The 13,622-nt window shown below is 50.9% G+C and overlaps 1 protein-coding gene across 2 annotated transcripts; it reads left to right on the top strand.

Annotated features, from left to right (window-relative positions):
• The first annotated feature begins 1,220 nt into the window (after positions 1–1,220).
• Positions 1,221–10,134, top strand: NAGK (N-acetylglucosamine kinase). Of its 2 annotated transcripts, XM_079721346.1 has the most exons (10): positions 1,221–1,276; positions 3,057–3,141; positions 3,297–3,395; positions 4,226–4,367; positions 5,181–5,291; positions 5,994–6,106; positions 7,392–7,479; positions 8,467–8,564; positions 9,068–9,146; positions 9,804–10,134. In XM_079721346.1, the coding sequence occupies exons 1-10, from the start codon at positions 1,248–1,250 to the stop codon at positions 9,992–9,994; spliced, it is 1,035 nt and encodes a 344-aa protein (XP_079577472.1). In that variant the 5' UTR covers positions 1,221–1,247; the 3' UTR covers positions 9,995–10,134. The 2 variants fall into 2 exon arrangements, with proteins under 2 accessions (XP_079577472.1, XP_079577471.1); XM_079721345.1 differs by lacking the exons at positions 3,057–3,141; positions 3,297–3,395; positions 4,226–4,367 and having other exon boundaries at positions 1,237–1,276.
• The last annotated feature ends 3,488 nt before the right edge of the window (positions 10,135–13,622 follow it).

Genomic DNA, 13,622 nt, shown 5'->3' with positions numbered 1-13,622 from the left:
AAGAGACTCCAGTCCATATGTCCTACCAACCTCCCAGAATCCTCCTCACTGGAATCCATCTTGGATGAGCGATGCGTGCACCACCAGGAAGGACCCTGTCAGAATGATGGGCCAGAGACAACCTGAAAACCAATCCCATCACCATAAAACCCGAGACCACAAGCCACGTGGCAGAGCAGTCCTCCTGGGTTCCCTTACCCTCCTGCTCTCCACCTGGGTGCCCCTTCCCAATAAAGTCTCTTGCTTTGTCAGCACGTGTGTCTCCTCGAACAATTCATTTCTGAGCGTTAGACAAGAGCCCACTCTCCGGCCCCGGAAGGGGTCCCCCTTCCTGCAAGAGTTTGGGGAGGCTTGGTCGATCCATAATGCAGGCACACAATGCACAACAGGGGGGAGAGAGGAGGCCAAAGGGCAGATAAACCTTTTTATGTTTAAATTTTTGTCTTGCCATAAAATATGAATTTTATTTGACAAACTGTATCTGCTAGTTTGCCTGGCAGTCTACAGCCCCCAAATACCCTCCACAAAGAACCCAACTTTCTTTGGAAAGTAGTGAAAGCTGAACTCTTTCATCTCTAGGCTTACAAGGACAGCCTGGGGAGCTTTCTCCTTTCCCATCCTGCTTCTGGTTACTCCTGGTTACACATATTCACACAAGTCCAGTGTAAGGTCTGCGTGGGTGCTCGTGTGCCCACGGTGTGACTCGCCAGGCAGGTGTTGGGTTGAACAGTGCAATTTTTTAAGACTCCCAGTGGTCCCCTGGCTTCGTGCAGCTCCCCGATCCCACACCCCAGTGGGGGTCTGGCCAGGTGTACCTCACTGTCCTGTTTCACCCACAGTCTACGTGGCTCACACGCATTGCGCACGCGCGAGGCGGAGCTGCCAGCAACTTCCGGGCACTGAGGGGAGAGCAGGGCAACGGGTCTAGGTGGTCCGGCCCAGACACCCCTTCCTGGCTCCTCCGCTTGGGATCCCGTATCCATCTCCAGAAGCAGGGCTCAGGAGGCGGGGAGGCGATCTGGAGGAGCCGCTGAGGACCGCACTCATTCAGCCCGGCGCCATAGCCAGACCAGCAGCCCTGAGGTTTGGGGCGGGCCACGGTGCCACGCCCCGCGCACGCGCACTGGGAGTCGGCTGGACCGCACGGACGTTCACGTGACGCGGGGCGGTGCCCAGCGGGCTGGAGTGCAGGGATCGCCGGCAGGAGGGAAGCAAACGGCGGGATCCGCGGTGGCGGTAGCAGCAGCATGGCCGCGCTCTATGGGGGTGTAGAGGGGTGAGTGCGGTCCGGAGGAGGGAGTCCGGAAGGGGCGGCCTGGGCCCCTCTCTGGTCCGAGGGCGGGGCGGAAGGAAGGCCGTGGCCAGGTCGGCAGGCTGGTGACCTCCCACCTCAGTCAGGGTCCGGCCACTTTGGGCTTTTGGGCTGCGGGGTCTTGTGGAGGAGGAGTGTGTGCCCGCGCGACGGTGCCCTTGCGCGCGCGGTCGTGTGCTTTGTAGGCACTTTGTGCCACGGCCACACCCCGGGGGGGTCCTTTGTGTTTAGCGGCGGAACCACAGCCCTTTCTCCCACGAAAGACCCACTCCACAGTGCTCCGCTGGAGAAGCTTCTTTTTTCCATTCCCACTCCGGAGAGAGTTTTGCAGAACAGGTGTCAGGTGTGAAGTTGCTGGACTGGGGCTGGGGAGCGGGAGCGTGGTGGAATCCGGGACAGTGATCTTTGCCGGAAGGTATCTGGGACCTAAAGCTGGGAGAGGCTGAAACCCCTCCATTCTTGTCGGCACTCCAGGCTACTCACTCTAGGTCCAACCCTCTGTTATTCTTGCTTATTTCCTGTTCGGAAGCTTGTCTGCAGGACTTTTTGTAATAGCTCTTCCCCTCGGTGTGACTATGGGCAAGAGTTTTGCCCTGTCTGGGCTTCAGTTACCACGTGTGTGAAGTGATAAGAGGGATGAACCGAATGATCGCCAAGTCCCCTGCCAGTCAACATTCTGTGAATCTGGGTGTGTCAAATCAGGGCACAACAGAGAGTCTGAGCTAGGGCACTTACTTTTGAATCTGAGATTGCATTACTTCAGTGGCAGTCACATTTCACTGCTGACTCATGGACCCCAAAGTCTTTTTTTTCCACATGCATTGTTATGATTGATCTCCCCTGCCCTGTATTTATTGCAGTTTTTTTTTAAAAAAAACTACAGAAATTTGCGTTCATCCCTGTTATATTCATGTGTAACATATGACCCATTTTTCCAGTTTGTCAAGAGGTTCTTTGGGACGATAATCTGCCACCTCATGCATTAACTACCCCTTGAAACTTCTTGTCATCTTTGAGTTTGATCAGCAGGTCTTCAGTGTCCTTTTCTGATATTCCTAAAAGTACTGATCAATAAAGAAACATACATCGCACCACCACAGACCTCCCTCCAAACTACCATTTCTCCCAGTAATAAGCATTTGACCCTTTAGTTGCTTAAGCAGGTATTAACTCTTCCTGTCATCTGGCCAGCATTTCTCACAAGGGTGTCCTGAAAACCTTGGCAGCTGGAGCTGCTAAAGGCAGCCTTTCGCTATTGTGAGAGAAGCAGAGAAACGTGCCATTCTTTTTAGTCACGTTTACTGAGTGTTACCTGTGCCAGGCATGAGGGTAAATAAATGATCCAGAGCTTGACCCAGTGGAACTTGTAGTCTACTGAGAGGCAGACAGGAAAACAGCTTAACGCACTTCTAATACAGAGGAGTCCATGGGGGCACTGACATGACTGAACTAATGGAGCTATAGTGGTGGGCCACACATCGGAGGTTTCAAGACCGAGGTGATATATGAGTAGGGTCTTGCAGGATCCGTAGGATACCCCCAAGGGAAGCTGAGCAGGAACTATGTTTTGGAAGTCCAAGAGCCCAGCAAACGCCCAGCCACAGAGGAGGGTTTGGGAATGGTGATTGGGCTTGCTGAAGCTGTCCCCCTCACTCTGGGCTCTGCCTCTGACAAGGACTGCACAAGTTCAGCTGTATCTGCAGGTTTTTCTGAGCAAGACTGAGTGCCCCCTTGTGTTCTGTAGGGGAGGCACACGATCCAAGGTCCTTTTACTCTCAGAGGATGGGCAGATCCTGGCAGAAGCGGATGGACTCAGCACAAACCACTGGGTAAAGGCCACACTGAGGGGACCAGTGGGCTTGACTGTGGTTTTATTCTCTGTAACTCCTGTTAAGGTGGGGGCTGGGGGCTCACTTGGCAGCCTGTAGGGGCGACAGAGGTCATGCAGGCCTTTGTAACTCCTCCTTCCCTTGACTGGGGCCAGCTGATCGGGACAGACAAGTGTGTGGAGAGGATCAACGAGATGGTGAACAGGGCCAAACGGAAAGCAGGGGTGGATCCTCTTGTTCCTCTACGAAGCCTGGTGAGTCTGGGTAGAGTTTGGGAATTAGGTCACAGCAACACTGAGACAGCGAGTTTGAACTAGGTGAGTCCAATGACTGCAAAGGGAAGGGCCTTGAGGGCTTAGTCTCTGGTCTAGAAACTCACCTGATCACATCCAGTCTTGTAGCTACATTGTCACCTACAAGCCACAAGGATTGGAAGAGCACAGGGCTTTGGAGAGCCATGAGACCTCGGTTTGAATCCCATCTTTGTCACTCAGCATCTGTGCAGTGTGACCCTAAGCAGGTTACTTACCTGCTCGAAGCCTCAGTTACCTTGTTTGGAAAATGCGGATAACAGTAGCTACCTCAGAGTTACTGGGATGGTAAAATGGCATGATACATCCCAAAGTGGTTTGCACAGAGCCTGACCCATAAGGGCTGATTAAATGTTACCTGTTATTCCTGGCTCAGAGCTTTCTCCCAAGTTGCTGTAGCTCTGGCTACTTCCTGGACGTATCCTCAGGGAGATGTCCTGCAGGCACAGCCAAACCCCACGCATTCCGAACCAAGCTTACCTCTCCTCGACTTGCTCCTCTGCCTGATTTTTCTGTTAAGGGCACTGTTGTCCTCCCCAGCTCCTGACCTGGCACTGTTGAATCCTTCGTCTTGGCAGGGCTCAGTCCAGGTTCTTCTTGCAGCCGCAGCCTTCGATGGATGAGGCACTGTGTGTGGCGGAGGGAGGACTGGGGCTGCATGAACAGGGTATGCCCAGCGGTAGCAAGCAGGGAGCAGATATAGGAGGGGAGGGGGTCGAGGAAGAAGCTGGGTCTGGGGCCCTGCTTGCTCGTTCACCTCCCGCGTGGCCTAGGGCCTATCCCTGAGCGGTGGGGATCAGGAGGACGCGGTGAGGATCCTGATGGAGGAGCTGAGGGACCGATTTCCCTACCTGAGTGAAAGCTACTTAATCACCACCGACGCCGCCGGCTCCATCGCCACAGCTACGCCGGATGGTGAGGAGGTGGAGGGAGGGGTGAGGTTGAGAGCCGGTTTTCCTGGGGAAGCCCCTTAGATTTCGCTGGCAGAACTTGACGAGTAAATACCTGGGAGGCAGCCTTCATCACGGCCCCTACTCCCTTCATTAGCTGAGGTTCGCCAGAGCAGGGACTGGATAGAAGGAGGGAGGGCAGGAAGGGTGTCTTGATGGGAAGCAAGAAAGGAGTCCGACGTGAGACTCCGTTGCAGAGGAGGGAGCCCCTGGGCAGTGCAGCGATGAAGCTGGCTGGAGAAAGCAGCATGTGCTGAAAAGACAATGGGAGGAACTCTGTGACGGGAGTATAAAAAGTGATGGTATCGTGAGATTGGCATTTGAATCTCAGCTCCTGTTTTGCCAGCTATACCATCTTGGAGAAGTTATGGAAAGCTCTGAGTTTCAATTTCCTTATCTATAAAATGGGGGTAATTGTATTCATAAGGTGGTTTAGGGTACTGAATGAGTGTCACTGTGTGAATAGGGTCTGACGCAATCCCTGGCACATGGTAGGGACTCAGTAAAGCAGGTAGTCACTTGAAGGCTGGCTGGGCAAGGAGACACAGACTCGTGTGCCTCTCTGTTCCCTAGAGAAGGGCACTATGGGATTGGAGTTTCTCTGAGACCCAGGCTCTCCACCTTCAGGCAGGAAACTAGCTGGGCTCGGTTTTCTCTACAAAACTGGGTGGTGATCCCTTTGCTTGGGGCTGGTTTCTGTCCTTTCTTTCCTCAGTCAGAAGCTGTGTGCTCTGTGCAGGGCCTCGGCCACACTGAGCCTCCTGTGCCCTTTCCCCAGGTGGGATCGTGCTCATCTCTGGGACAGGTTCCAACTGCAGGCTCATCAACCCCGATGGCTCTGATAGCGGCTGCGGTGGCTGGGGCCACATGATGGGAGATGAGGGCTCAGGTGAGCTCACGCCAACTGGGCCTGGCTCAGGGTCCTGGACCGTTCACTTCCTGCAGCTCCCCATCTTCCTCTCCCCTCCCCTCAGCCTGCTGACCCCCTGGGGCTCTCTGGGGAGAGCGCCTGAATCTGAGTCCAAGATAATGACTAAGAGATCTAGAGATGCAAATGCTGGACTAGTGGCTGGCCATGCTCTTCAGCAGTGATTTGCACCCAAGATTCAGATTCATGCCTCAGCATAATAGCCGTTGCCTACCTGTGTTGACTTTTGGAGTCCTTAGGAGGGAATTGACACTGTGAAGGTTAAGGCCGTAGATGTAAGGAAATGCCGTACCAGTCTGCTAGTGGGAAGGGGGTCTAGAAGCTCCTCCCACCATCACCTCTTTATAGGTAGCAGGTGGACATTTTCATAAGGGCCCTTAGGGTCCAGCTCCTGGCAGTGACTCTTGTGGTTTGGGTGGCAGCTGACTGACCTGGTCTTTACGTGGGGATGGGAGCTGATGTGACGCAGCTTCACCTGTTCGGTCTTCCCCCTCCAGCTTTCCCTTACGTGGATCAGTCAGATATGGTTTAATAAGAGGACCCCAGGCTGGGAATTGGGGCACCTAATTCTCTGTAATACTCAACCCTGTCTAGGTGTGAGTTTCCTTCCCTGTGAACTCGGGGAGATTGCCCCATCTTCTTAGCCCTTTCTGCTCTCTGCAGCCTACTGGATTGCACACCAAGCAGTGAAAATAGTGTTTGACTCCATCGACAACCTAGAGGCGGCTCCTCATGACATTGGCTATGTCAAACAGGCCATGTTCAACTATTTCCAGGTACTTCCCCTGCCCCTGGTAAACATGCACACCTGGGATAGGGCAGTGGGAGGCCGAGCAGAAGTGAATTCAGGAGAGGGACTGGGTGGGCCCGGGGAGGTCAGGGTGAATTGTTTGTCAGAGCTGGAGGATGGAGAAGTCGTCTGTGAGGACCGGATTCAGAATGAGGTGGGCATGCATTCCCCGCATGAGGAGAGGGTAGGTTGGGGACAGGCTAGACTTCATCCTTGGGCAGCTAGACTCTGTGGCGAGGTGAAGGCAGATGCCATTTAGGCTGAAGTGAGAGTTGCAGGGTGAGATCAGGAGACAGTGCACACGGACATAGGGACAGCAGGTGAAGTCTGAACAGGTATGTTAGCCAGTGAGCTGCCTCTGGCTGTATTGGTCAGGGAGGAGAGCCTGTTAAAGAGGGGCAGGGAGAATTCTTGGGAGGGTGCAGTTTCCCACCCAGGGAGGGCATCAGGGATGGGCTGCCCTCCTTGTCTGGGCTGTGCTCATTTGTAGTGGGTTAGGAAACAGCTGCCTTTAGCTGCACCAGAGGCGGAGGCTGGGAGAGGAGAGGGCAAGTAAGTTTATTTGCGAGACATCTCTCTGGCTGAGGGCCACTTAGGCGAGCTGACTCAGCAGATTGGTTCTGAACACCACTAATATGTCTACTACTCCCTCTCTTATTGTTTAGTCATTATTATTAAGACATTAGAAAGATTAAATGACACAGTATGTGTGACATGCTTAATATGTTGCCACAGATGCTCAAATTTTAGCCCCCCACCCCCTCTTCCATTTTAGTAACGCATTCTAGGGAATCTCTGGTTCTTGGGACCTTCGAAGGTGTTACAGGTGTGTAAGGTAGTTGAGGTAGAAGATGCACTTTATGTGGTGAAATAAGTGTGGGAGAAACAAATCAATTTTGACTTCTCAGAGCCTTTGATCTGCATTGTGACTCTTAAGGGAGAGGTGCAATGAGCAGTAGTGGTTAGATTCCTTCGACCGAAGAAATCTTTTCAAGAGCACCTCAAGGAACTGCAGAAGACTCTTTGGTGAACGCAGGTCTGTGCTCTGTGTTGCGTCCAGGCTAAACTCTAAAGAGCAGTAGAGGCCATGCTGGGGAAAACAAATAACTTTTCTCAAATGAGAAATCTCAAATCCTTGTACTCTAGAGCTTAAACAAATATTATTCCAGCTTTTCAAACAGCAGAGACATCAGGAAGGCTAACTGGGTGGGCAGACTGGGAATTTTCCTTTGCTTCTGATGACTATCTTGTGCCTTTTCTCTGTCTCTCAGGTGCCAGATCGGCTAGGAATCCTCACCCACCTGTATAGGGACTTTGATAAATGCAGGTTTGCTGGGTTTTGCCGGAAAGTTGCAGAAGGTACTGGAGGTGGGGTAGGGTTTTCTCTGACTTTGTTCTGCAAAGACCTCCCTAATTGGAGGGTGGAGTAGGGTGCAGATGGGGATTGGAAGCCAATTTCCCTTTGACCAAGTGCCGTCAGTTTTCTGCCACCGTGGGCCTTGGCACTGGTGGGCCTTGAGGTGGAGATAGAAGGACACGCAGGTTGTACTGCCGGTCGTTTTATATTACCTGTTTCTCTTCGTGACAGCTGTCACGGCTTGTGCAGGCTGTATGTCTATTTCTGAGAAATTTATGAAGCAGTTATCCTTTGGGCAGATCTATAACTTTCTTTTTGAATGAGTGCTACCCAGAGGCCTAGGGAATCACGGAGAGGTTAGGCATATTTGGTTGGGTATCAGGAGAAGCTGAACCACAGGGCTTGTTTGTCTGCACGTTGCTCTTGCTCCAGTGTGTGGTCTGTGCTCCCTTAATTTGGATTCCTGAAGCCTCAGGGCATTGTAGGGCCCTCTTAGACCCTGCTGGTCTGAGGCCCTTTCAGAGCAGAGCTAGGAAGGGGCTGGGCTGACTAACAGCAGACTGTTGGAGGGGGGTGGGCAGCCCCGAGAGGAGTACCAGCCAGCTGTTCAAGTAGGGTCCTGGGTCCCCAGAGCAGAGAGACCTTCGGGGACACACTGAATAACTCAGTGTGAGTTGGAGTACAGACCAGGTGCCAGTGTTTTCCCCAGCGGGGCTGCCCTTCTTGAGTGCCTGGAGTGAGCCACCTCTGTCCAGCACACCCTTCCTAGGGTGAAAGTAGCTGGTGGGGGCCGGTGGGTAAGGACGAGAGGCAGCTCTGGAGGCTGGCTTACCCACACGCCGTGAGGTGAGCGTCTGTTCCTGCTTGAGACCTCTGCCAGCCATCGTACTCGCACTGTTGCTGCCCTGCGACAGAGAGAGAAGGAGAGTGACTGAGGACCGGAGCCTCCCTGGGTATTCACCCGCTCCATTCCTTCCTCCCTACCCCAGGCGCTCAGCAGGGAGATCCCCTTTCCCGTTACATCTTCAGGAAGGCTGGGGAGATGCTGGGCAGACACGTTGTGGCAGTGTTGCCTGAGATTGACCCGGTGAGTTGAAGGGCGGAAATGGAGGCTGGGGGGCTGCTGGGCCAGACTCGGCCCTTTCCCATTGGAATGAGACTGTCCCACCAAACTGTGTAAACTGGATACGATTTTAAAGGAACTTAGGGTAGGAGAAAAACTCTGCAGGAAGTCTGTAACACAGAAAAGTTCTTTGGGTCGGTGCCTCCCCTCATCTGTGTTTATATACAGCAGATTGGTTTACTGTGGTACATGTGCTGTCCCCTTTCTTTCAGTCCTGCGTCTGTCCATTTCCCTCCCTTCTCTTTTCTTTCTCTGTGTTGCTGCTTAACTCTTTTTTCCTTTCCGTTCTCTACCTTGCCTTTATGAATCTCTCTATTTTTCTCCCTTTTTTTTTCTTTTGAGTCCACCTTCTGGTTCTCGGCTAGAGGGAGAGTGACTGGGATAGGTTGGACTAGTCTTAAGAAACTGCCCCCTCTGGCACTGGGGAGGCTTGGTTGCCCCCAGTATCCATTTCTGCTCTCCTCCAGGTCTTGTTCCAAGGGGAGATTGGCCTCCCCATCCTGTGTGTGGGCTCTGTGTGGAAGAGCTGGGAGCTGCTGAAGGAAGGTGAGTATAGGGTGGGGGCAGGTTGAGACAGGCAAGGGCAAGAGATGGGGCTGGAAAGGGGGTGGCCTGGGAAAACAGCCTGCCCTGGGGAGGACTTGGGACCTGGGCCCTGAGGCCTGGACAGGCCACTGATGTCTCAGACCAAGACGCTCAACCTTCACTCTTCCAGGGAGCCCTTTTACAATGTCCCGTCCAGCTTCCTTGAACTCTTAGAAAGACATTCTCTTCCAAAGGATTTCTTAAATAGGCACCACCTTTTAAAAATTAAAGACAAATCTAACTTGAAATTGGAGCTTCTGACCAGCATGTGGTGACATCCCAGTCACCATACTCCTAGCTAGAAGGAAAGAAATGTGCCTTCTGCAACCTTGCAGCTTGTTTCAGGTGGCTGTGTGGTTTCCATTAGATACTCTGAAGTAGCTCCAGGATCCCTGATGCTACCTAGGAACCCCTGGGAGGCATCGGGGGCTGGGGGCCTCGGGCTCCAGTGCCCCACAGCCGTTACTGGACTCACGCACCCTGGTGCAACCATCTGTTAGGGATTTGGCGTGTGGGGCCTCCACGGGATGCCTCAGGGCCCGGGCCTCTTCCTTCCCTCCCTCTGTCCCCACCTCCTCCCTGGTCTCTCACCTCCATCCTCTATGTTCTTTCCTCCAGGGTTCCTTTTGGCGCTGACCCAGGGCAGAGAGATCCAGGCTCAGAACTCCTTCTCCAGCTTCACCCTGTTGAAGCTACGGCACTCCTCTGCCCTGGGCGGGGCCAGCCTAGGGGCCAGGCACATCGGGCACCTCCTCCCCATGGACTACAGCGTCAACGCCATTGCCTTCTACTCCTACACCTTCTCCTAGGGGCTGGCCCTGGCTCCACCCCCTCCAAGCCCAGTGGACATTGGGTGCTGGAAGGCAGGAGGCTTTTTCTCCTTTTCCTTTTCTTTTTTTTTTTTTGAAAAAGAAACATATAGAAGAAAATAAACGCACTTTACCCACTCCCCAGTTGGATTGTGTTATCAAGCACGTTTGCTGTGTACATCCTCAGCTCACCTGCCAGCAGGTATACCAGAGGGCTCAGAGATGGTTTTAGCCCAGGGTTTAAAGCCCCACCCCCAGATGCTTGGCCTGTGGTCCGCAGTCTGCTCGCCACACGGTTAGGCAGATAACCTGTGTGCCGCCCCTGCCCACCACGTTAGATACTTACGCCACGTGGCTGCCCGTTCACCTGTGATCTCAGTTTTCTCCAGTCAAAGGTAAGGGTCAAGATGGCTGCCTGACCATTTTTAGTGGAACTAAGTGTTGTCCATGGAAAACATCACCAGCAATAATAACCTTAGCTATTTCACACCCTCTCTTGATAGTCCCAGTAGGATTTAGGGGACAGGGTACAATTCTAATCTGGGAGAATTTTTACCTCACTGGATTTGGTACTTACAGGTAAACAGCACACTTTGCAGTTTTTCTGCATGAATGAGTTCTTAAGAAGTTGTGAGGATGGCTGAGATCCAAGAAGGCCAACTAGACACAACGAGGTGGCCTGCCTGTTCCTGGGGACTGCTGGCCTGGCTCTGGTTACAGGATGACACTGTTGTGTGGCAGCGGGAATGATGAACCTCAGAGGGGAGCAGACATGATTTCCTGTCCTCTGGATACTGCAGTTTGATTGGCCAAGACAAGCCCAGAGCTTCCTGTTCTGCCCGTGCGGCTTGGCGAAGACTGAAGCCAGAGTCTTGATCCACAGTGGCTGCCTCTCCAGGTGTCTGGAGTGTAAGCTGTAAGAGGCATGGATCATGTCCTAAACGTCAGTTCTCAAACTGTGCATCAGTTATTCACGAGCTTGTTTTAAACTCAGGTTTCTATTTTTTCCCCCTTCCATAAGGTGTCTGATTCATTAGCTCAAGGATGAGATGAGATGGGGAATTTTCATTTCTACCAAATACCTTGGGTAATTTCTGCTGCAGAGGTCCAGGATCTGCGCTTGAGGGAGCTCTACCCACTAATTTTGGAGCTCTGATTAGCCTCTCAACGGGGTCTTGAATACTTGTTTCCCAAGTCAGATGACACTTATTTCACTGTCTAGAACACAATGGTAGCGGCTCTTGTCCCATCAACTCTAGCTCAACACAACAATAAGAACTCAAGACAAGTCCCTTCTGAAGGGACAGCCAGCCCTCTTCACATCTAGGTATGGCCCAGACCACTGGGGTCAGCTCTCCGCAAGTCACCAGTACATCATCATCTAAAAAGCTTGCAAGGAGTCAGAGACACAGCAGCGTGCCTTGGCTCCATCTCACAGTCCTAATAATGCTTACTGATGAGTGGTGAACTTTGGAGAAGTCTTTTCACATGATCTCAGGACCAGGATCAAGCAGTATTTCGGATTTATAATCTAAAACTACTGGTGAAGAGTTTAAAAAGATATTTATGTTCTTCAGGGTACAGCCATCACTTCCTTACCATTGTCCAGGCTCTACTATTCCAGATGGACAGTGGAGGGCTTAGAGCACAGCAAGACTTTCTAGTGCCAGCTCATAAGTATTCACTAAATATTAGTTGAAAAAATGAAGGCAATGTTAAACTGCACAAGGTCACTTTGTGTTCCTTTTTCCTTTGGTCAAAGGAGATGTGATGGGGTAGCTTATTCTCCAGTTAGTCTCTTGTTACACAGAGGTGGCAGTGCAGAAGGTCATAAGTGATTTTTGATGAGATTCTCCCCCTTTAATTTTAAACTTATAATCTCCTTCACTAGTAAAATATCAGGAGCAAATAATGGAATTCCGTACCGCCAAGGCATTGAATATGTATGTATTCATCTCATCTGAGCTTATAACAGCCAAACAAGAGAGCTGGGAACAAGAACTGGACTTGAAGAGGCCGGCACTGCCTAATCTACCTGTGTGGTCTCGTGGACAGCATGGCCTCGCCTGCGCCATCCATTCAGCAAATGTTCACTGAATGTCTTCTAGCTGTGATGAGTGCTCTAAGGATTTTTAATATAAGGATTAAAAATGAGTATACCGTTACACCTTATACCAACAGAAAGTTGGTAAAAATTTATGGACTATACTGTTTACAATATCTGCACTTCTCTTTAATGTACTTAGTTTAATGAAAATTTTAAATGAATGAATACACCATTCATGTCTGTAAGGCTGTGAATAGTTAGGCCCTGTATAGACATAACTATTTCAAAAAGCTGTAAATAGGCAAGTCAGCTCAGATTTTTTTAAACCTGATTGTAGGAAGGAGGCAAAGAAAAGACAGCACTCAAAACAAAACCCATTGGCTATGGTCTGGTCCCATGATCTTTTTACCATAAAATAAAGCCCCTCAGAGAATCATTGGGAGATTCAAGCTAGGTGTAAACCGAGTAAGAGTTACCAAACTAACCTCCACAAGAGCAAGAATGATGTCTGCTTGTTAACTCCAGCAGCCCTGGTACCTAGGACAATGCTTGGTACCTAGCAGGTTCTCAAACTTGTTCAGTAGTTGAAAGGCAGATACAGAAGCCCTTTACTTGTTTTCTACATGAGTCAGTTTTCCCCAGGAACAGGAAAATATCAGCTATCCAATTGCCCTTCAAACCCAAGGATTTCCTGTTACCGCCTCTGTTCAAAGCCACACACATTATTGCCACTATCACTACCATGTATTAAGTGCCTATCATATGCCAGGCAGTATTTTGAAATTAAATTAGGTCTAATTTTCACAATAGCCCCCGGGAGGAAGGTGTCACACCTTTACGAATAAACAGGTTCAGGCCAAAGGCACAAACAAAGTGGTGGACGTGGGATTCACTCAGGTCTGTGACTTCCAACACAATGCTTGTACTACTTTGTAACACCATTTAGAATGGAAAATTATGCCACTAAAACTGTGATCCATATTGAGACAAAATCAAACGTGCACCACGCATACGCCCCCTTGTAATATAATGACCCAACTGTAGGAAAAAAGGTACCACTGCCAGCAAATGCAATTTATTCTCATTTTAATGAGATTTTCAACAGCTGCCATTTGGTTTGTATAGCAAATTTTTTAAAAAGTAACTTTTTTTCCATTTTTGATATTTTTATGAAAAGTATTTTCCTCAATTTTAAAGCCCTGCCCCTCCCCCAAAGTATTAATAACTACAATGTGATGTGTATTTAGGGGAAAAAAGGAACAAAAACAGCTTTTAAAACACTTGAGAAATAGGGATAAAGGTCCAAAGTCCAGGCCTGGGCCTGCTGGAGGTGCTTAGCTGCCCTGGCACGCTCGGTGCTTCACCGTCCACAACAGCAGATGCGTGGGCCGTGCACAGACCCGCTGGGATGTACCGCAGAGTCCACTCCCTTTCTCCTCCTGACCGCCTCGGCTGGCTGGCCTCTTTCCTTCCAAATTGGTCTAACAAAGGCAGCACGATCTTTAACACATGTTCTGCTTTGTAATGGAGACGACGCTATTGAGCAAGTTCAGAGATTCCTCCATTTTGTCGGGGAGGAAA

Source organism: Hyperoodon ampullatus (assembly GCF_949752795.1).
Source record: "Hyperoodon ampullatus genome assembly, chromosome: 15".
Lineage (NCBI taxonomy): Eukaryota > Metazoa > Chordata > Mammalia > Artiodactyla > Ziphiidae > Hyperoodon > Hyperoodon ampullatus.
The sequence above is the reverse complement of the archived record's forward strand: the minus strand, read 5'-3'. Positions and strand labels throughout refer to the sequence as shown.